Source organism: Enhydra lutris, unplaced genomic scaffold (assembly GCF_002288905.1).
Source record: "Enhydra lutris kenyoni isolate GAN:26980312 unplaced genomic scaffold, ASM228890v2 scaffoldscaffold33, whole genome shotgun sequence".
Classification (NCBI taxonomy): Eukaryota; Metazoa; Chordata; class Mammalia; order Carnivora; family Mustelidae; genus Enhydra; species Enhydra lutris.
In genome coordinates, this window is record NW_019154117.1 from 690,882 (window position 1) to 714,655 (window position 23,774).

Sequence of the window (23,774 nt, forward strand, 5' to 3'; positions counted from 1 at the left end):
AAGTGTGTAAGGTTTGGCTACTCTCCTCCCCTGCCCCGTCTGCCCCCTTCCTCCCTCATGTTCTCTCCACCTTGGTCTCTGCTAGCCAGAGCTCATTTCTCCTCTCAGACTCAGTGTTCCCTTAGCTCGGAAAGACCTTTGCATAGATGTCATCTCTTTAGCTGTTCCCTTGTCGTTGTAGCCCTGCCCCCCACCCTTCACCACAGTTTCCTATTTTAGCTGCTTCTTGGCACTTTTCAGTTCCGGAATTTATTTTTTGCTTGTGATTTTGTGATCAGCCTGCTTCTCCTGCAGATCTGCCAATTCCCTGGAATTGGGGCAGGGCCTTTATCAGAGCGGTGCCTGGACCGTTGAAGGTTCTGAACAGAGAGTTCCGGGAGGAAGAGTGGAAGGGTTTTGGTGGTTGAGGAAGTACCACCGGCAGAGCGTCGTGGTTACCTGACGTAAGCTTGTACTTCGAGACGCTGCTTGTGTAGGCGGCTCGTGGGTGAAGAGGAGTGACTTGTGCCCATTCTCTCTCCTCACCCTCCCTTATTAAAGGGACCTTCTAAAGTGCAGGGATGTCTCTGAGGAACAGAGCTGCCTCTTCTGGGCAAAGGAGAGAATGGGCCCCTCCAGAGGTGGGCAGCTCGGCCGGAGGTGGATGGCCTGGGCTCTTGTCTCTCGGGGCCCCTTGCCAGGCCTCCCAGGGAGGCCCTGCTGCCTTTATCCTGCGAGGAGGGCACTGGAGGCCAGAAGAGCTCCTGCATGTGGGAAGTCCCAGGGGATGTAATTCAGCCTGTGACCCTGGGTGAGGTCCCGTGGAGCTCCAGGGGCTACAAAGGCAGAGCCTAAAAACTTAGAAACAGATGGCGCACCTGGGTGGCTCAGTGGGTTAAGCCTCTGCCTTCGGCTCGGGTCATGATCTCGGGGTCCTGGGATCCAGCCCTGCATCGGGCTCTCTGCTCAGCAGGGAGCCTGTTCCTCCTCTCTCTCTGCCTGCCTCTCTGCCTACTTGTGATCTCTGTCTGTCAAATAAATAAATAAAATCTTTAAAAAAAAAACAACAAAAAGACTTAGAAACAGATTGAGTGTTTATCCGTCTGCTCTGGTGGTTGAGACTCAGCCACACAGCTTGCTGTCTGCGGGTTCCCTGGGGACCCAGAGTTCGTCTGGACTAGGCTTCAGCAAACGGTTTCAGTAAAGGGCCAGATAGTTTAGGCTCTCTGGGCCTCTTACAGTCTTTGTCATGTATCTGTCTACCTACCTGTCTGTCTCATTTATTTTTGTAGAGCTTTAGGAAACAAGAACGACCAGTTTTAGCGGGGGCAGACCAGCCTGCCCGCTGTGGTATGCTCACCCCCGTCCAGACTCGATTTCTTTTCCTGTTTGTTGGTCCACGTGTTTTCCCTGGACCTGGGCTCTCTGCCTGCAGCTGAAGAAGCCAGGCTGAGTTCCGTAGGGCTCCACGGAAGGTGCTAGATGCGTGGCCCATGGAGACTGCGTCTCTAATCAGCAGCGAAAGTGCCCTTTTGTCTTGTGCGACTGAGGAGTGACCCCGCAGAAAGTTCTGCGGCCCGCAGTCGCACAGGTGCGTCGCGAGAGCGGCCTTGGGCCCTGGCAGCGAGGATCACCTTGTGCTTTATGCTCCTAGAAACCCCCAGTCAGAATGTCCATTTGAATAACCTAGGACGTGCTCGGCAAAATCAAGTTTGAGACACGGGAGTAGTCAGTATTTTCACATTCTTTAAAACAGGAGTAGAGGCCACATGATTAATAGATACCAGTGTAATGTATTCATTAAAACAGTTGTAAAAATATCACATACTTGGAGTTGTTATCTCTTCCTCACTATAAACTTTTGGTGATTTTCTTTTCTTGAATTGTATGAAATATCTGTGATTGGTTATTGATGTAAGAAAGATGTTAGGGTTCAAAGCTGGTGGCCAAGAAAGAATTCTTGAGATGTCTTTGGTGCAAAAAGGTGGTTTTCTTAAAGCCTGGGGACGGGACCGGTGGTCAGAAAGAGCTGCACTGGGGCGCATTATATACTTTCAGTCGAGAGAGGGTTAGGGGGAGCATAAGTCTCTAAGGAATTTGGGAGCAAGGTTTCCAGGTCCTCGAGGGGGCTGGCTGTTGTTGGGAAAATTCACTTATCACTGGCAAATGAAACCTTAGTCTTGAGACCCTCCAGATGTGTGTCAGTGGGCCGTATGCTTGGAGGGTGATTGCTAACCTATATTTTGGGGAGTAGAGATAAAGGAAGTTTCTAAAAGAATTTTTCTGTGTTAAAGTTGACTTACAGGATCCTATAGGTCCACAAGTCCAAACATGGACTTTTGCCTTCAGCAAAGTGTCAACATCGAGGCAGTGGAATCCCTAGAGCAAGGTCACTCCACCTGTTTCAGGGACTTGTCAATGGGTTGTAGGTAGTAAGGAAATTTAATAATTTCTCTTCTGCCTTTGTTCCCACATCAGTTACGTTTGTGATGGATAGACCACCCCTACTTGGTGTGTTCTCCTGGACGATCTGCCTCACCCTTTTGAGGCTTTTTTTTTTTTTAAAGCTTCTGATGTCTTTACTGAGTGCCCAGGGTGTTCTGTAGATTTTCTCAGTTCCTGCTGGTCGTAAGGCGAACAGCAGAATTGTTCACACCCTGGCTTCCTGTCTATGTTCTTTCTTTGGTAACTGCCTGTGAATGGGCATTTCATCTTAAAGGTTAAGGGAACTGGGTGCAGATTGTGGGAGCTCTTTCATGAGTGACACTTCTCTGATTTTCTGTTCTGCAAATTCCAGCCACCCAGCCTCCCTGCTCGCTCTGTTTAGGCCCCCCTGCCTTGCACCCATTTTGGAAAGCCCCGTTAGAAAGAAAGCTGGAGCAGTCAGCGGGGTCCCGTGCCGTCTGTCACTCCCTGTTGATCAGCCTTCTGAAGGACGCTTCCAGTATTTGAAGGAAAAAAGGTTAGTCTGCTATCACTTACCCCGTTGTAGTCAGAGATTTAAATTTTCAGTTCCCTTTGTAGGGAATGGTGTTTAAGAAGTAAGATCTGGGTGCTAACCATGCGCATTGTCCCTTGGTGTCTCTGTCTCTAGGCCCTTTTACTGGATAAAGCTAAGAACTACTTAGATAAATGAATTACACTGCATTACACACACACACACACACACTCTCTCTCTCTCTCTCTCTCTCTCTCTCCTATCAGTGTATTTATGTATCGAAAGCCATGAGTTCATGTTGACAGCTCCATTTCCAGTTCCTCACCGTAGGATTCACTTTCCTCTCCCATTATGTTTTTTTAAAGATTTTATTTATTTATTTATCAGAGAGAGAGGGGGAAAGAGAGGGCACAAGCAAGGGAGTGGCAGGCAGAGGGAGGGGCAGACTCCCCAGGGAGCAGGGAATCCGGTGAGAGACTTAATCCCAGGACCCTGGGATCATGACTTGAGCCAAGGGCAGACACTTACCCCACTGAGCCACCCAGGCATCCTTCCTCTCCCATTCTATACTTGTGTGATCTAAAATAATATTTATTCATCTGCTCAGTTCTGTAGTACGCAGGAAGTAGTTTCAGAATTGCTGAACTGATACCACTGTGAAAAGCACACTTTCTAACGAGGGTTCACGATTTCCTTAGAGCATTTCTGGCTTTGACTGAGGTGTGGAGTAAAGCACTGTGTTGGAAGTTACTTGTGTCATTTCTCGTTCACTGCAGTTATGTTTCATTCATATGAACTAAAGTTAGGTTTCCTCACTTTTGTTTCTTTTACTCTGAATATGTATCAATATGGTTTCAAAAGTCAAAACTATACACAGAAGTGTCACTGCCCACTTCCTCCCTCCAGTCCCTTCCATCTGATTCCCACTCTTGAGGGCGTTCATGAGTCTCATTAGTTCCTCGCTTATCCATCATGTTTCCTTTTTGCATAATTAAGGATATGCTTGTGTACCTGTTTCCATTTTTCTTATATAGAATTTTGTATATGTTCTTTGTACTTGTTTCAGTTAATGGTATCCTAGAAATTAGTTCACAGAAATGTGATGATAGCCAGCAGCGTAAGGAAGGTTCGTGAGCCTTCCTGAAGACGGCGATCGGACCACGGTGGGCAGCTTGCTGTGATGGGACTGACCCTGACTCTGCAGGGGATGGAGAAATGGCACCATCTTAGGGGAGAAGCCTCCCAGTGAGCTGGAGAGCCTGGGATGCTGGGTAGAAGGAAAGTTTTGGGTTTGGGATGGTAAAAGGGTGCTTCACTGAGGGAAAATGAAGCTCTGTTCAGATAAAATCCTATGGCAGAACAGTCTCTTTTGTTAAATGGGAATTACTGTAAATGACCTTGAGGAAAATTTACTGTATAATTAAAAAAATTTTTAACACTTAAGTGTTTCTAGAACAGTTTTAGGTTCACAGCAACATTGAGAGGGGTGTACAGAGATTTCCCATGAACGCCCTGCCCCACACAGACATAGCCTCCCTCATAAGCAGTACCTTCCACCAGATTGGTCCATGTGCTGGGTCTGACGGACTTACACTGACCTGTCCTACGCACCCAAAGTCTCTCATTTGCGTTGGGGTTCACTCTTGGTGTTATGCATTCCGTTTGGTTTGGTTTGGACAAATGTATAACACGTATCTGCCATTACAGTATCACGCAGAATGGTTCTGTTGCCTTGAGAATTGTCTGTAGCTCACTTGTCCCTTCCTTACAAACCCCTGGTGACCATTGATCTTTCCCTGTGTCCATGGTTTTACCTTCTCCAATATGTTACACCAGAACCACACACTGTAGCCTTTTCAGATTGGCTTCCTTCATTTAATAATATGCACGTAAGATTCTTTATGTCTTTCCATGTCCGTGGCACGGTAGCTCATTTCTTTTTACTAATGACAGTCCACTTTATAGACGTGCCACAGCTCGGTTCTCCGCCCACTGAAAGACATCTTGGCCACTTCCTAGTGTTGCAGTTGTGAATAAAGCTGCTATCAGTGTCTGTATACAGGTTGTTAAGCAGACGGAAGTTTTCAACTCTTTGGGGTGAATACCAAGGACTGCTGGATCGTGTATTAAGAGTGTGTTGGGTTTTATAAGAACATGTCCAACTGTCTGCTAGAGAAGCATATCATTTTGCATCCTATCAGCATGAAAAATATGTTTTTGCCAGCATTTAGTGGTGTCAGTGTTCCAGATTTTAGCCATTCTAATAGGTGTATAGTGGTATTTCCCTGTTTTAATTTGCATTCCTCCACGACATATGATGTGGAGCATCATATGTTTATCTCCAGTCTGTATATCTTTGGTAAAGTGTCTGTTAAAGTCTTTGGACCAGTTTGTTTTGGTTGTTGTTTGTTTGTTTGTTGTTTTTTTTTTTTTAAGTTGGCTCCGTGCCCAATATGGAGCCCAGTGCAGGGCTTGAACTCATGACCCTGAGATCAAGACCTGAGCTGAGATCAGGAGTTGGATGCTTAACTGACTGAGCCCCCCAGGCACCCCATTTGGCTCAGTTTTTAATTGAGTTGCTTGTTTACTTCTTGAGTTTCAAGAGTTCTTTGTATATTTTAGATAACAGCCCTTTATCAGGTATGTCTTTTGCAAATATTTTTTCCCATTCTGCACCTTGCCTTTTTGTTTTCTTGACATTATCTTTGGCAGAACAGAAGTTCTTCATTTTAATGAAGTCCAGCTTATCCATTATGTCTTTCATGGATCATGACTTTGGTGTTGGAGATGTACTTTGGATCTATAGACCAAGTTGGGAAGAACGGACATCTTGACATTATTGAGTCTTCCTGTCTATGAACATAGACTATCTCTCCATCTACGTAGTTCTTCGTTGATTTTGTTCATTTTGTAGTATTCCTCTTATGGACCTTATACATATTTTGTTAGATTTATACTTTGGTATTTCATTTTTGGGGGTGCTAATGTAAGGTACGTTATGTTTTTATTTTCAAATCCCAGTTGGTCCTTGCTTGGGTATTGAAAAGTGATTGACTTTTATATATTAACTTGCATCCTGCAATCTTGGTATAATTGCAAATTCTAGGAATTTTTCTTTTAATTGAGTCTTTTGGATTTTCGACTGAGTAGACATCATGTCATCTGCAAAAAAAAAAAAAAATTAGTGATTGTTTTATGTCTTCCTTCTCAGTCTGTTATTTTTTACTTCCTTTTCTTGCTATATTGTATTCATAAGGATTTCTAGTAGGAGCTCTGAAAGGTTTGGTGGGAGGGACATACTTGCCTTTTGCTTGATCGTAGTGGGAAAACTTTGAATTTCTCACCATTAATTATACTAGCTGTAGACATTTTATAGATATTCTTTACCAAGTTGAAAAAGTACCCCTCTGTTTCACTTTATCAAGAATGCGTATCATGAATGGGTATTGAGTTTTGTATGCTTTTCCTGCATCTACTAATACGGTCATGTGATATTTTTTCTTATTTAGCTGCTGATGTGAGGATTACTTTGATTGATGTTTAAATGCTGAACAGCCTTGCGTACCTGGGATAAATCCCACTTAGTTGTGCATAATTTACTTCAAAAAGTGAATACTCATTTTCTCTTGCAATTACAGTGTGGGTTCATTGAACCTTTTTTTCTGAATCTAAGATGCATTGCGGGTTCTTGTTTTGTATCACTATTTATATTAGTAATTTCATCATCTAGGAATGGATTTATTATTACTTGTCACTTAATCACGGCTGTGCTGAGAAAGACTACAGTACAAAAATAAAGAATGATGGAACTACCCAGAAAGATGATGCAGTAATCATATCATTGCATCTTTATTGCATTGCCTCAAGAATTGCATCGTCTTTTAAAAATTTAAATGAGGGGGTGCCTGGGTGGCTCAGTGGGTTAAAGCCTCTGATCCCAGCATCCTGGGATCAAGCCCTGCGTTGGGCTCCCTGCTCAGCGGGGAGCCTGCTCCCCCCCACCCCCCCCTACTTCTCTGCCTGCTTGTGATCTCTGCCTGTCAAATAAATAAATAAAACCTTTAAAAAAATTTTTTAAATGAAATCTGGAGGCACCATTTTTGTAGTCTTTCTTTTTTTTTTTTTTTAAGATTTTATTTATTTATTTGACAGACAGAGACATCGAGAGAGGCAATATGAGGAGGGGGAGTGGGAGAGGGGGAAGCAGGCTTCCCGCTGAGCCAGGAGCCCGATGCGGGGCTCCATCCCAGGACCCTGGGATCATGACCTGAGCCGAAGGCAGAGGCTTAATGACTGAGCCACCCAAGCGCCCCTGTAGTCTTTCTTTTAGCTTTTATTGAACACATTTAAGAATTTAGAATTTTTAATTTTCTACGTCTGATGACCAGGAGTAGTAGAACGTTGACAGAGGAAGATATTTCATCGTTATCAGATGAATAACCATCAGAAGAGACAGCAGGACTCCAGGCTCTAATCATTGAAGATGAAGTTGATCATGTAAGGGAAATCGTAGCCTCTGAGTGGTCAGATGACAGTATCCTGGGTGAGTTCTCTTGAAGTCAGGAATGGATGAGTGAGCAGTTCGTTGGGTGAACGGTGAGCAGTGATTCATACAAGGAAATGTGGAACGTGCATCAATTAGCCCCTTGGTGGGAAGGACTTCCTTACGCAGTGGTTTGTGACGAGCACTCGGACGTCCCATTTTGCTAAGAGGTTGTGTGTCAGTATCCCTGTATTTCACGTAATGTTCGCGCGCGATTGTTTACTTGGCGCAGCCTGTCAAGGGAGGAGGTGGTAGGAAGGAGGAGGTGGTGTGCGGTGAGAGCAAATCGTCAGGTTTGTCGCGCCGAGGTTCCGGCATCCTGAGCTGAATCTATTTTACAGAGCACAAGAGTAGGACTCTTAACAAAATTGTGAGCTGTCAAAAGTTTCAAAGCACTGCATTTCTACAATGCGAGTTCAAGAAGAACTACAAGTGATCATTTATTTTATAAAAATCTGTAATCAGATTTTTATAAAACTGCATGTTCCAGGTTCATGTGTGTCAGTTGATGGGCCGTTTTGTCCAAATGATGTGTCTTTGTGTGTGTGTGTGTGTGTATGTATCCATATATATGAATGTCTTTGTAGTGTGTGTGTGTGTGTGTGTGTGTGTGTGTGTCCCCACATATATGCACATACCAGGAGAGTTTAAAAATATGGGTTTTGTATATTTACATTTTGACTAAAATGTCAAATTTGCTTTTTCATTTTTCTTTTATTTTTCTGTAAATTATTTATAAAATGACCCACATATTAAATAAAACACAAAGGTTTCTCATCCTCAGCTGACGAAGGGTGTTGATCATTTCTCTAGGTGCGCTGAGCATTAGGGTAGGTACCTGAGTGGGTCATTGCCCTCCGCCGTCCAGGATTACGCATTCCTTTCAAGAACACGGGCAGTACGCGTGACAGTCCGCCATCTGCTTGGCTGAAAAACCTCTACAGATTTGAAAGGCTGTGTTCTGACTGCAATCAGTTAAGATAGAAGTCATTTACAAAAAGGTAATTAGAAGAAGTCTCCATACATTGGGAGACTTAAAATCACTTCTGAATAACAGAGGAATCTTCATGTAAATTAGAGCATGTTCAGAATTACATTCTAACAAAATACTTTAAAAGTTGTGTAATATAGTTAAGATTGTATTTGAGGAAAGAATGAAGGCTTGAAATGAATAAACTGAGAATCCAGCTGAGGACAAGACACAGATAGCTATAGGCTAGACCTAAATAGGCCTAGAGGAAGGGAATGAAGGTGAGCATACACTTACGACGCAGAAAACGCAAGATTAAATCAAGGGTGAAAAACATAAGCAATATTCAGATTGAAAAAAGAGGCCATAGGTATCAATTCCATAGACATTAAACTGGTAAGATAATGTTTGCCAATAATTGATGTCAATACATTTGAAAATTTTAGGTGAAATAGATAAATTATCACAAAATAAAACTTAACCGGAACTGACTTAAGAAACAGAAAATTGACTAATCCCAGAACAGTGAAAAGATACCTGGCCCAATGACTGCAGGAAGGCATTCTACACAGAATGTCCGGAACAGACCATTCCAATCTCACGTACATTCTTTGAGAAGATGACGAAGACCCTTGCCCAGCTCCCTTGTGAGGCGCGGCTGACCCGGCTCTGTGCACCACGCTAGAGCAGTGCAGGAGGGAAGAGAAGGGAGGCGTCTAGATGGACGCCTCCCCAGGACCCTGGGAGCATCAGCTCCCCCTGCGCTGTAGATTGAGCTGTCTGGAAATCCTTGTTATCTTGACCTGATGTTTGGGTTGAATGGGAGGAATAAAAGCCCTTTTGGGGTGCGAGCGTGAAAGACCAAGGTGTTTGGATTGACAGCACGTGTACGGACACTGGAATGACGTGGGAACGTCAACTTTGATGCTGCACATGTCGATACTACTGCAAATCGTGGGCGTTTCATCTGCTGCGGAGCAAAAGGCAGTTAAAGCTGCCACTTCTTGTCCATTAGATGGGCAAGACTTAGCGAGTGTTGCAGTGCCAGGCACAGGTGCAGCACGCTGCTGGCCAGGTGTGGAGGTGGAAATACTTTGGAAACTTTTAAAGACTGCCGTCTCCAACCATATGATCTGGCCACTGCACTCCAGGGAAAATGACTTCATGCAATGATCTGCCAGATGGTGGTGGGGAGAGTTCTAGGCATTCAGGAGGAATAGCTTGTTTTCAAAGTGTCTAGTTGATACACAGCTTACAGACATAGGTGCTCTTTCGTGAGACTTTTCTGCCTGGTCTGTGGGTTACAGTCACTCCCCCCATCTTCCCTGTCACAGCTGTCCTTGCATTTCACAAGCCAGTCTTGATCTTCCTTGCTTCCTTGCCCCAGGAATGGAGAAAAGGTTCTGAATTGCCAAAAAGGGTTTATTTTATTTTATTTTATTTTTAATATGAATACTGAGAATTTCAACTGGGATCCTGTTCTTATTCTGGCAGTTTCCAGTTCTTTGCCTAATAAAGTTCATATGGAATTGTTAAATGCTTCTTGATTACTATATGATTTTTCAAGAGGTGGTTCCAAAGTAGCTGAAGAACTCGGGCGGTGTTGCGGAAGTAGAACTCCTTTGTGTACGTGAGCAAGTTTTCTCCAAGCGATTAAACTTGATAAGGAACCCTGCCTCCTTCTAGCATAGATTAGCATGCACAGATATATGAGATAATGAGTGGAAGGAGAGGAGATGGACCCAGGGATGTCACTGAGACGCATTTCCAATGTAAGGTTGCTTCGAGTATGGAATCGCTACCGGACACTCCATCTCTGCTGCGGCCGGGGGTGCGCCGGTTCAGACTCGTAATGAAGTCTGTGCTGGGTAACCCCCCCCCTTTTTTTTTAAGATTTTATTTATTTATTTGGGAGAGGGAGTGAGAGCATGAGAAGGGAGAAGGTCAGAGGGAGAAGCAGACTCCCCATGGAGCCAGGAGCCCGATGCGGGACTCCATCCTTGGACTCCGGGATCATGACCTGAGCCAAAGGCAGTTGCTTCATGAACCAAGCCACCCAGTCACCCCTAGAGGAAAACTTTAAAGTTAGTGCTTTATCATAGTTACAGGAAATTTAATAAAAATCAATCCATTTATGTATTTCATTGCAAAAAGTTTTCTATGCATAAATACTGAGTATATCAGAAAAAAACAGTTACAGGAAAGAAGTAGAACTAGTAGTTCATAGAGAACAGAAACAATGTAACATTTAGGCTTTGTTTGTATGTGTTAGACGTGGTGCTTTTGTGAATCAGGTCACTGGGTTTGCACTGGACACACCGCCATGGTCTGAGTCAGCTCTTGTAAGATGCCAGTGTTTAGGACTGCAGTGCAGTCTTCACAAGTGTTTAAACTCAAGTGATGAAAGTTTTAAATGTCATATACAAATTTTCAATACAGCCTATTTTTCAGAATTCTTTTTAGCAGTATTTAGCAGGCATGAAAAAGGTTGAAGACCATTGGCTTAAGCAGTAGATCTCCAGAGGGATGGGAACACCCTGGGGAGCATGTTGGAATTCCAGGGAGTTCTTCGGTTGGTGCAGTGATTGAAGGGCCTTATGGTCTGGCTGTTGGGGCAAGGAAGTTGGACATCCTGCAGCGTGTGACAAAGAATGCTACCGTTTCTCATAACTTTTCTTAAGTCCTCCTGGATGGTCCACTGCACGTATAAATGAGCAGAAATCTCACACACAGTAATCTTAAGGCATATTTAAACATAGGAATTTATATCAAAGAATAAGTCCAGGAATTTTAGAGGAGGCCATTTTAGTGGGCAATATTTAAGTGAAATAGGTTTTTTTCTCAGAATTGCTAAATAACATATTAACTCTGCGTTGTGTGTCTGGTGTATTAAATATTGAACTATGTATTTACATGGGACGAGTTTGCAGTAGGGCAGACACTGCAGAAGCGGTGTAAGTGAGGAAAAATGTGTGGCTTAGAACCAGATACTAAGTTTCAGTAACGTGACAAGCAGATCTGACTGAATTTCGTGCTACTTTCTCGGTCACCCCAGGATGATCGCACCACTTAATACTGTCATGCTGTCCACAGCCTCACCAGCCTCCACCTCTGTGGCACTTTCCTGTTCTTTTCTCACCCCAAACCTTTACCACTTCCTTCGTTGGTTATTTAGTCTTTTTTCTATTGTCTTTCCCTCTCCCTTGCTTAAAAGACCCCGTGTAAGAGGGGAGGTGGGAGACAGAAAGAGCAGCCCTTTGGAGGAATCTGCCTTCAACGAAGAGGAGAGAGATCGGTGGTGGCTGGAGGGGTGGAGCATATGGAGTCAGAAACTTTGTTTTCACTTTTTTAATTGGATTATAATATATATATAGAAAATTGTACAAATCTTAAGTGTGTAATACGTTTCTGTGAAATGAACTGACCTGTGCAGTCACCACCCAATTTAAGAAGTGAACATTACCGTGACCAGCATACCACAGCCCATCCCTCACGCCTCTTTCTGTCGTTAACCGTCTCTCACCCAAAGCTACTGGGGTTATTCTGATTTTGATCACCAGATCCTAATTTTGCTTGTTTTTAATCCTCATGTACCTGGAATTATCCAGCATGTACTCTCTTAAGGTTGACTGTTGCTCAGCCGTGTCTGTGGGACTGGGTTCGTGCTGTGCAGCGAGGAGTATTGTAATCCTGTTCCTCGTGGAGTCTTCCAGTTTATCCATTCCGTCGGTGGTGGATGACCGGGGCGTTTCCAGGTTTTAGCTGCCGTGAATAATGCTTCTGTGAATGTGCTTTTTTTCCACATTCATGTATTTTGGATATGGGTGTTTGCACTTGGGGTGGAATTACTTTCCAGAGTGCTTTTGACCAGTTTGTACTCCAGCAGCATTAAGTCAGCGTTCCCGTTGCTCTGGACCCTCGCCAACACGTTAGCTGTGGGTTGCTTGTGAAGTTGTGTCTCTAAGCTGTGTTTGCTTGATGACTAATCATGTGTGTTCCTTTCCATCTCTTTATTAGCCAGTCTCCTCTTTCTAGAAGTATCTGAGTCTTTTGTCTGCTTTTTACCTTCTACTTTCTGTGATTTACACATGCAGGGCTTCTATTTGAGGCATTTTTCTCAGACATTTTCTCCCCCTTTCACGTGCATATTCATTCTTTTAATGGTGTGTTTTGATGAACAGAAATTTTTTAATTCAATGTAGTCCAGTGTTTTCCTAAGTCTTTGGAGAAATCTTTAAAAAATGTTGTGTATACCAAGGTCTTGAAGATATTTTTGGTTTTCATTTAGAAGCTTGATTGTTTTCCTTTTCACATCTAGGATGTAATTTATCATGAACTGATTTGTGTGTGTGTGTGTGTGTGTGTGTGTGTGTGTGTGTTAGGTATGAAGGGCCAAGAATTGTGTTTTCTCACATGAATGTTCAGTGGTCCCAGCCCCGTTTATCAGAATGTCCATCTGGTCTCCTTCCCCGCAGTGCCATCGTTGTTATAAATCAAGTGGGTCTTTTTCAGACTTGCTGTTTTGTTCCATTGGTTTTTTTTTTTTTCCTCTATTTTTGAGGCTGTATTACAGTTTTCTTAATTAGAGTAGCTTTATAATAACATCTTCCTATTTTAGTATAAATTGTCCAACTGTTTCTTCTGCAGGAGGCTCTGAAAATGCCCTTTGCATTCTTAGCTTCTCATTTTCCAGAAGCATTAGGATTTTGATTGGAACCACATTGACTCTCTTAATTCGAAGAAAATTTTATCTTGCAGCATGAAAGTCTTCTAAAATGAGCATGATGTATTCCTCATTTAATTAGTTCTTTAATTCATCTCAGAAGATTTTGTAGGTTTTTGTGTCAAGATCTTATTCATCTTTGGTTAGAGTTATTCCTTGGCTCCTTGATTTTTGAATGTTACTGAGATGGTATCTTTTTAAAATTTTACACATTTCTTTTGCTAGCGTATATGAAGACCGTCGATTTTTGTTTATTGAACTGTATTCTTCAACCTTACTAAATTCACTTGTTTTCATGATTTCTGAATTCTTTTGGCCATTCCTCTTATATAATTAAGTCATCTGCTCATGTGACAGTTTCATTTTTCCCGTCTGATCCATGTAACTTAAATTTTTTTCTTATTATACTGACTGTTATATCTGTTACTGTCTTAGTAATTGACCTGTAAAGGTGATGGTAGTTAGAGATATTTTATAATTACTCTTTACCAAATTCAGAAAGATCCTCTTTTCTTCCTAGTTTGCGGTGAACTTTATTAAGAATGACTGCTGATTAGATAGGACACCGATAGCATGTCTGATAGAGATTGATAAATTGAACTTCACTGAAGTTAAAACTCAAAAGAAAAATCAAGAAAGTGAAAAGAGAAACCACAGATGGGGAGAAAATGTTTGTAAATCATATTTCTGAGAAAATACTTGTTTCCAAGATACTACTCTTACAACTCAGTAAGATGACAAATTGTCCAGTAAAAAAAAAGAGCAAAAGATTTGAAATGATGTTCCACCAAAGACCTGTGTGAATGGCTAATAAGCACGTGACTTTCCACGTCATTAGGGAAATGCACATTTAAACCATAACAGATACCGTTTCACTCCCATAAAACGCTATAAAAAAAATGGCAGGCTAGTGCTGGTGGCCATACAAGGGCGACAGGGACCCTTAGGCATTGCTGGTAGGAACGTAAAGTGGTGCAGCCACTGTGCAGAAACAGTGACAGTAGAGTTTTGTTGTTGTTAAGTAGAAATTTACAGTATGAGCCAGCTGTCGTGCTCCTGTGTATCTGCTCAAGACAGAAACACTTGTCTACACAAGACCTTGTGTGTGAGTGTTCACAGTAGCATTTTTCATAGTAGTCGAAGAGTGGAAACAGCCCAGGTGTCCATCAGTGGGTGAGTGGATAGATAAAACGTGTCTCTGTCCCTACGGAGGAGTACTATTTGGTAATAAAAAGAAAAAAGCCCCGATCCATTCTTAGGACATGGGTAAGCCTGAAACACACCGTGCTTGCCACATGGGAGGACGACACAGGAGACTGTCTTGTCTGTTGTACGAGTTTGTTCCTGTGAGATGTCCAGAGAAGGCACGGGTTTAGGAAAACAGTGGTTCCCCCGGGGAAGCAGGTGGGAACAGGGAGCGACAGTGGGTGAGTGTGAGGTGATGGAAATGCTCCACAGTTGCACGGGGGTGCGGGTTGTACAACTTCGTAAATTCACAGTTCCTGAATTGTACTTAAAATGACTGGATTTTACTTCCTGTAACTTATGTCTCAAGATGGTAAAGAATGAGTTGAATTTTAAGTACTCTTTCTATGCCTACTGAAAGTTTATATGATTTTTCCCTTTTATGCTGTTAGTTTTATAAATTTTAAACACTTGATGCTAAACCAGTCTTGAATCTTAGACTGAATGTAACTTGGTCTTGAAATACGGTATTTTATTTATGTTACCACTGTGTGTGCTTTACTAAGATTTTGTTTAGGGATTTTTTTTTTTTTGAGACTATATTTATGAGAAAGATTAGCCTGTCGTTTTTTTTCTTAAGATGTTCTTAATTGGGTTTTTGTTTTGCAATTCTCCGTGTGTCAGATTCATGTTAATTTTTTTTTTTTAACAATTTTTTTTTTTTTAAGTAATCTCTGTACCCATCGTGGGGCTCCAAATGACAACCCCGGGATCAGGAGTGCTCTAACCACTGAGTCATCTGGGTGCCCTCCCCTTGTCCCGTCCAGTTTCTTTCATTATATGTTTGGAAGAATTTACTGTTGGAGCCACATGATCACGTAGTTTCCTTTGTAGCAAAGTTTTAAATTAACATATTCAGTTTCCTTCATGAGTATTTGTGTTTTCAGATTTTCTCTTTGTCAGTTTTAATAAGTTGTGTTTTTTTGAAATGTGTCCATTTTATGTCCTTTCCAAATGTATAGGGCCACGGTTGTTAGTAATATTCTCTTGTTTTAATCTATGTAGAATCTGTAGTGTTATCCTTCTTTTCATTCTTGCTGTTCGCTTTGCTTAGTTTAAAGTTCTAAGTGAGTAGTTACTTTTTTTGGGCGGGTTCTAAATTTCTTCTTTTCCTTGGGTCCTTTCTTTTTAGCAGCCGGTCTTGGTATGGTTTTCTTCATGTTTACCCTGTTTTATATTTAACCTTCAGAGGTCCCGAACAAAAGCCTGTGGTGGTCTTCGTTGGCAAGCCCTGACTCCAATTTGTTTCTCATTTCTGTGAGATTATTTAGAAACTTACATTTGCCTTGACGTTCTCATACATTCTGACTGTCTTAGTTGTTCTCCATTGTCCTCAAACTAGCTGTCTTATGTTTCTTATCTAGGGTTCTGTGAAAGACTTGGTCTGATAATAAACTCTTCCATTAGAACTGGCAGTGAAAGTCCACATAATTTTCTTTTCTTTTTTAAGGTGAGCAGTAATAGGGTGTTACTGTAGCTGATGGGAATGGTTCTCAGTAGAGGGATGCTTAACTGTTTGTTGATGGTGCCGGCCAGGAAAGGGGTAATTCCTTGAGTGGCGGCCCTGAAGAGAGAAGGGGTGGAGTCGAGGGCACGAGTTGGCTTTGGTCATGAGTAGTTCATCTGAAGTGATAGGAGGGAGGGCAGAGTGTGCGAGTTTACTCCTGGTAGGTAGGTGCGTTTCGTGGTGGGTGTTGGTGAAGTTTTTCTTCTGAATGCATCTGTTTTCTTAGTAAGTTGGTGTCAGGTTTGGGTGGGAGGTTTGAGGTTCAAGGAGAGCAAGGTGTTTGGAGACGGTCCGGGATGAGTGTGAGGGTGAGGGCAGGAGGGGCTGTCGTGGGGTTCCCTGGAAGCACGAAGGCTCTTGCACCTGAAGGGAGTGGTCGTGGACATGGGGGATCTAAAAAGTAAAAGGAAGATGCCAGACCTCAAATAAAACCCATATTATCAAATGAGAAATTTACAAAATCTGGAGGGATAGAGGCGAAACTGTACTTTTAGGTTCTGAATGTTCAAGATTTCAGGGTGCGTTTCTAAAGTAAAAACAAAAAGGGTATTACAGTTTTTAAAATGTAGTCTCAAGGCCACAAATGTTTAACATCCCATGGAGAAAGGAAATTATTTCTAAAATACACCCTGAATCCCATGGCAGTCTCACACAGTTGTGAGGGTCAGGACCACACTGAGGGCCAGACCACATCTCCCAGCTCTGTGGGGACTGGGGTGTGTGCATGGGCGGCCCACGTCCAGAGCCAGCCTCGACTCCCCGAGCTCCCGGCACGGCTCCCGACACCCGGTCTCTTGAACCTGGGCACGGAGGTCGGCGAAAGCCCCGTCTGGAGCACTGGTGGTATGCCAGAGGGCACGCCTGCGGTGTAGCCCACACTGAGGCTGGAGGACGTGACGGATCCGTGACGCGGTCACCCCGGCTCCTTCAGGCCCACCGCGAGCAAAGCCCTGGTGCCTCCCATCTGCTTCTCCTCTTGGTCGCTTCGGCTCCTCTGTCATCCGCCCCCTCCCCGGTATGGCACCACGTTTAGCTGCTTCCACAGACCGGAGTGTGTGAGCCAACGGACAGTAGGCAGCGCCTCACACTGTCAACTTAGTTGTATCCTCAGGGTTCGACAGTTTTTTCTTGTAACAAATATATCCAAGTGGCTTAACAATTTTTTTGGCCCTAAAAATATTTTTCATGGAAAAAGCTTCCTGTGAAGACATGTATCAGGCATTCAGAAACGTTTAAAGACCAGTGTATTGAGTACCCATCCGCTAACTTAAGCATCGTAGCGCTACACGTAAGTTTGAAGTTCTCTGTGACCGTTGCCAGTCACATCTCCCTTCTTGCAGAGCTCGCTGCGAATTGAATTTGGTACTTATCATTTCCATGCATATTTCATATCCCTGAATAGCTTTCTTTTGCTATTTATTTATTTATTTATTAAGCTATATGCCCAGTGTGGGGCTTGAACTCACAAACCTGAGATCAGAAGTCACATGCTCCACTGACTGAGCCAGCAGCTGCTCCCCTAAATAGCATTCGTTTAAAGAAAAGTTATGTCCGTGATTATCATCCTGTGTGTGTTTCTGTAAATATAATAGCATAGTGTTATTAAATATATAAATGCATATTAGTGTTTTAAGGTATAATAAATATACATAATTATATGTTCTTCAACACTTAGCTTTTTCCGTATTTATACTTTTAATTCCTTCATTTTCATGCTGAATGTGTAATATTCTGTATAAATATATCTTAATTTTATTAGAAATTCTTCTGATGTATATTTAGGTTATTTCTGATTTTTTTCGGTTTTATAGATGTTGCATCGAATGCCGCTGTACATATTCCTTGGACATCTGTCTGCGATTTTCTAGGGTGTATATAGCTAAGAACTGACGAGTTGTAGGGTATGTGCTCTGACAGGAAGTGTGTGGCTCAGAATGTCCCAGCCTTGGCCGGGACTTGGCATTCTATCTAGTCCCCATGTCTTTATAACGGACTCTTCAGAGAGTAAGTAGCTGAGTGTGTACCTTCCAGGCTGTCATTTTACTTTGTTTTGTATTTGTTCATTCAAATGGGAGCCTTTTCTCATAGTTTTATTTTATTAAAAAGAATTCTTTGTTGAGCCACAGAGTAAGTGATCCCTTAAGGATTTCTTCTCTGCTCCAAATTTATGATTCTGTGATAAACTCATAATTCTGAAATTGTCAGTTTGCACATAAGTCTGCAGCCCCCAAGGCGGGCATCCGTGGAGTCAGACTGACTCTGTGGTTTGCCCTCTGCACCGGGTCGACGTTTGTACTGCCGGCCGAAAGCCGCGCTGCTCAGACTGTGGCTTTCTAGGCGCTGAGCAAGTGGCTGGCATCAGTCTTAATACGAGTGGGTTCGTTTGTATTACTAAACTAATGAATACATATTTTCAAGAAACTTAATAGTTTTTAATAGAATAACTATTGGTAAATACCATCTCAAGTGAGTCTCTTCCTCTAAGAGTGTACAGGGGCCCCGAGACACCAGAGTTCAAGAACCGCTGCTGTGGACACATGCTGTATGAGCAGGTGTTTCATTCTTTCCTGTGCTGGTCTTTGAGAAGGAAAACTTAAATAACATACTTCCTTCAGTGGATAAATGCAGTTGATATTCTAGTTACCTATGAATCTTAAGTAAACTTTCAATTCATTGCCTTAAAATCTTGTTTATAACTAGATTGTATTTGTAAATAAAATACTTTGCAGGTGCTGACCTTAAGGAGAGAGTCAAAATGAATCCCAGTGAAGTTGGTCCTTTCGTCTCCAAAATCAGAGCGGTGATTAATGAAATTGGTAAGCTCAGTTTAACTCCTTTTAGCATGCTGAAGATGACCGTAAATGTCAGACTTCGAGAGCTGCACGCTGTCCTTCTGTAGAAGCTTTCGCTAGGGTACTTACTATGTCGTTAGATAATCATGATCTCTAGCTGGTTGCTGTGGAGTGCAGTGTAATATACTTGACTTGAAAAATTGTGAAAAATATTTTATAATTAAAGATGCTTCCTATACGTGATGACATGGCGTGTGAAGGTAGTTATTAGCAACCAAAGAGAATGTCTCCCAGATAATTGCATGCACACATATTTACGGATTTGGCATTGTTTTGTTGTTTGTGTAGATAGGATCAGGCTATTTCCTTAGAATTAGAGACTTCTGGGTAATATTAATGTCTCAGTACATATCAACTTACTGGATTATTAATACTTTTTATTATATTGCGGTGTAGTAATCCACAGCATTGTCTTATCCAAAATTTTAAATTACTTCATTAATGTGTAGGGATTTCTTTCCATTTTTTGTTATTTATAATAAAGCGGTGAGTATCTTTGTATCAAGTCTTCGAGAGCGTTAGAATGTGTACTTACAGGATAGATTCCTGAATGTGGAATTGCAATTCTAGGTATCATGTGTTGGTTTTATATTTTAATCATTTTTACCAGATTATATTCCAGGAAGGTTGTAATAATTTACATTCCCATCACTTACATGACGGTACTTGTTTCTTCATATTTTCGCCAGCATTTAATGTTGCTGCTTTTCAAGTTTGCCAAGGTTTAAAACAAAAGACATCTTAACATTTTATTGTATTTGAATTAATTTATTTTTTGAATCTTCGCATTTTATTTTGCTTTTGGCAGATGCTTTCCCGTTAGGCTTTGTCCCCGCTGTGTGGATCGCACCTTCACGCCGCTCCCCCTCTCCTCCGCAGCGCTCTCTCATTCACAAGTGCTCCCTGACTGACGGGCCGCTCCGTAGTGGTCTCTCGTTGTCACTGTGTTACGGATGCTGGCTCCTGATTTGTCACCCTAACTGGGTTCCAGTATTAAAGTGGAAACCTGTACTATCTTGAGGGTATGACGTTCCCTCGTTATTCTTTTTCTTTTCTCCTTGAAGATTTTCTTTGGTTCCCACATGTCAGTTCTTCCAAATGAATTTGGAACTGCTAGTTTTTAAAGCAAGGAGGGAAACTACTGTCACGGGACTTTGATTGGAATTTCTCTAAATCTTATTTAGAAAGAATTGGCATTTTCGTAACACTGATTCTTTCCATCTGTGATGTGTATGGGTTTCATTCCGTGTGTGGGGGGGCGGGGGGAGGGGCGTCTTTTTTTTAATGTTCTTCAAGAAAGTTTTCTTGACTTTTACCTTGCTAGGTCTTCCATCTTTTTCTCCAGCTCAGATTTACGCTTTCTCTTTATAGCATTTATTCCATTGAACGGGACCTTTTTCTCCTGGTGAAGTCTGGTTATTGTAGTTCTGTAGGAAGGTGACGAAGTTTCAAGTGCTTATTTTATGTAACACCAGCTTGATAATTACTTTTATTAGCTGTTGTTACTTCTCAGTTAATTTTTTTGTGTTTTCCAGGTGAAAGTTCATTATCTATAAATAATGCTGTTTTTAGTTTGGCTTCTCCTAGCATTTTACTCTTACGTAGTTTTCATGTTATATTGGTAAGCCCGTCGGTACAATTCTCAGTAGTTGCATTGTGTCCATCCCGATCTTCCTTGTCTTTCTTCCAACTCTGATGAGTGCTTTTAGTATTTGCCAGTAATCAGCAAGTTCAGGGAGTTTTCTTCTATTTCACCTCGTTAGGAATTGTTACTGTTTTTTCATCAGGAGCACATGTTAATGTCTGTCAAATGCGTTTTTGGTGCATGTCAGCATTTATACCGTTGAGCCTGTAACGATGTGGGGGTGTATTGATCGATGTGTATTACTTTTTGACTCCCCCAAGACTTACCTGCAGAAGCCTCCTCTTGGCCAGAAGCCTTACTGATAACAGAAATAGTTGCTAATACATATCTGACATGTTACATGTATTATATAGTATATTCTTACAATGAAGTAGTAACATTTTAATAATAATTTAATATTAATATAATAAAATTCTTAGAATAACATAAGCTAGAGAAAATAAAATGTTACTAAGGAAATCATGAGGAAGAGAAAATACATTTACAGTACTTCCTATATTTACTGAAAAAAATCTCTGTATAAATGGACCTGCACAATTCAAACCCATGTTATTCAAGGGTTAGCTGCAACTGGTATATATTAGAATTTATCTTATTTAGCCTTTAGTATGCTGAATTGTATTAATAGAGTTATTAATGCTGTGCTGGCTTTGCGTTACTAGAATCAACGCTACCTGGTCATGGTGGTTAGTGGCTGTAGTGGTTTTTAATATAAACAGGGGATTCGATTTTTATGTGTTTTGCTGTGATCAGTCTTCCAGTTCTTTTTTTGCCTGTTCCCCTTTTCTGGTTTAGTATCAAGGTTGTTTAACTTCGTCGAATGAGGTGACAAGCTTTCTGTCTTTTTCTCTGTGCTGTGCAGGGCAGTCATCTGTTTGTGCAGCTTGGTAGAATTTGACCATGTAACATTTTGGGGGGGCTAGTGTGGTTTTGTTACTGTTTCCTTATTTTTTGTGTTTTAGAGTTCAGTTTTAGAATATATTTGTTTTGATTTCTGGAATGGTGGTTGTCAACTTTCTACCTTTTCTAAATCCCGTGCTGCTGTTTCTAGTGGCTCTGCTTTGCTTCTCTCTTCGTTTCCGGCCTCATGGTCAGATCATATGTCCCCTGAGACAGAGCATGGACTTGGTTTCCATGTTGGTCAGAGAGCCTGATCTTGGACGTAGAGGTTGATGTTGTCTTTAACTTTGTATGTGTGGTAGGAGGAGTGGCCGAGACTGTCCAGTTGTAAACATTACCTTGATGTTTTTTCCAAGCTTCTTTTTGTTATATTGATTTTGAAATTAGAATTTTTCTGGGACATTTAAAATGAAGGATGTTTCTGTTTTTGCAGTGGTATTTTCTTTTCAGTGATTGTAGCTGTAGCATTTCTGTCTGAATCCTAATCCAGTCGACTTTTTTCTGCCCCACAACTTCCCCAGTTTTTGTTAATAATACTTTTTATTACAACCTTACAATGGACATGAATTTTTTTTTAAAAGATTTTATTTATTTATTTGACAGAGATCACAAGTCGGCAGAGAGGCAGGCAGAGAGAGAGAGGGGGAAGCAGGCTCCCTGCCAAGCAGAGAGCCTAACGTGGGGCTCGATCCCAGGACCCCGAGATCATGATCCGAGCTGAAGGCAGAGGCTCAACCCACTGAACCACCCAGGCGCCCTTGGACATGAAATTTTTAAGTTGTCTTTTGTGGAGACTTACTGAGATTTGGAGGGGCAGGTAGAAACTAAGTGTCTTGACCTAATCTACTCATTTAATATATTAAACCAGGGCAGGCAAACTTTTTTTTAAAGGGACAGATACTGACTTAGGCTTTGTATGTTCTATTTTGTGGTTATGCACCTTTTTTTTTTTTTTTTCCACATAGTTGGAATCATATAGTATGTATCCTTTTCGGATTGGCTTCTTTCACTTAGTAGCCACTTGAAAGTTTCCTCCCTTTTTATGCCTTGCTATCTTATGTTTCTATTGTTGTTCTGTGTTTCTGGTGCCGAATAAAATAATAATGAATAAAACTCCATTGTTTGGATGGACCACAGTTCATTTATCCATTTACCTACTGAAGGACATCTTGGTGGCTTCCAAGTTTTGACAGTTTTGAATAAAGCTGCTAGAAACATCTGTATTTCATAGAAACATCTATGTGTGGACACAGGTTTTCAGTGCTTTTGAGAAACTAACAGGAAGCATAATTACAGGATCAAGTGGCAAGAGTGTTCCGTTTTGTAAAAAAAAAAAACCCGCCTAACTCTCTTCCAAAGTAAGTGTGCCAGTTTGCATTCCCACCGGCAATGAATGAGAGTTTCTGTAGTTCCACATCTTTGTCAGCAGTTGATATCAGTGTTCCAGATTTTAGCCATGCTAATAGGTGGGTAGTGGTATCTTGTTTTAATTTGCATTTCTGTGATGATCCATGATGTGGAGCATCTTTTCATCAGCTTATTTCCTATCTGTGTACCCAGGGTGAGGTGTCTGTTGAGATTTTGGCCCAGTTTCTAATTGAGTTGTTTGTATTTCTTGTGGAGTTCAAGAGTTCCTTGTAGGTATTAGATAATAGTTCTTTATCAGATATCAGAAAATTCTGTACGTTCTCCCAGCTTGTAGCTTTCATAGTAGTCTTATTCTCTTGACGTTATCTTTTGTAATAAGTCTTTCATTTTGGTGAAGTCCAGTTCATTATTTCTTTCATGGATTTTGCTTTTGGTATTGTAAGTAAAAAGTTCTTTGTCTGCTAGGTCATCTAGGTTTCCTCTGTTCTCTTCTAGAAGTTTTACAGTCTTGTGCTTTACACAGTTAGATGTGTGATCTGTTTTGAGTTAATTTTTGTGAAGGGCATAAGGCCCGTTTGTGTGGAGATTCCTGATTTTGCTTGAGAATGTTGCTGTTTCAGTATCATTTGTTGGAAAGCTATCTGTGCTCCGTTGTATTGCTTTTTTGTCTTTGTCAAAGATCAGTGGATTTATGGGAGTCTGTTTCTGGGTTTTCTGTTTTATTCCTTGGTCCATTTGTCTGTTCTTTGGCCAATAACCACACTGGCTTGTTTACTGTAGCTTTACAGTGAGTCTGGACGTTGGGTAGTGTCAGTGCCGTAGCCTTTTTCTTCTCCATTACTACTGTATTGGCTATTCTGGGTCTTTTGCCACTACACATAAACTTGGGAACTAGTTTGTTGATAGCCACAAAATAACTTGTAGGGATTTTGCTTGAGAGTGCATCAAATCCATAATTCAAATTAGGAAGAACTGACACTTGACAATACAGAGTCCTCCTGTCCATGAACATGGACTGTCTCTTCATTTATTTACTTCTTTGATTTCGTACATTAGTTTTATAGTTTTTCTCATATAGCTCTTATACACATTTTGTTGGGTTTA

At 41.6% G+C, this 23,774-nt stretch overlaps 1 protein-coding gene across 4 annotated transcripts in view; it reads left to right on the forward strand.

Annotated features, from left to right (window-relative positions):
- The window catches only part of LOC111153554 (AU RNA binding methylglutaconyl-CoA hydratase), a 294,376-nt gene that overhangs the window by 17,421 nt on the left and 253,181 nt on the right, over positions 1-23,774 (forward strand). For 2 of the 4 annotated variants that reach the window (XM_022512639.1, XM_022512640.1), the window contains exon 4: positions 18,635-18,721. The exons of the other annotated variants lie outside the window; for them this stretch is intronic. In XM_022512639.1, the coding sequence (XP_022368347.1) occupies positions 18,635-18,721 (87 nt within the window). The remainder of the gene's footprint in view (positions 1-18,634; positions 18,722-23,774) is intronic. 4 annotated transcript variants of the gene reach the window in all.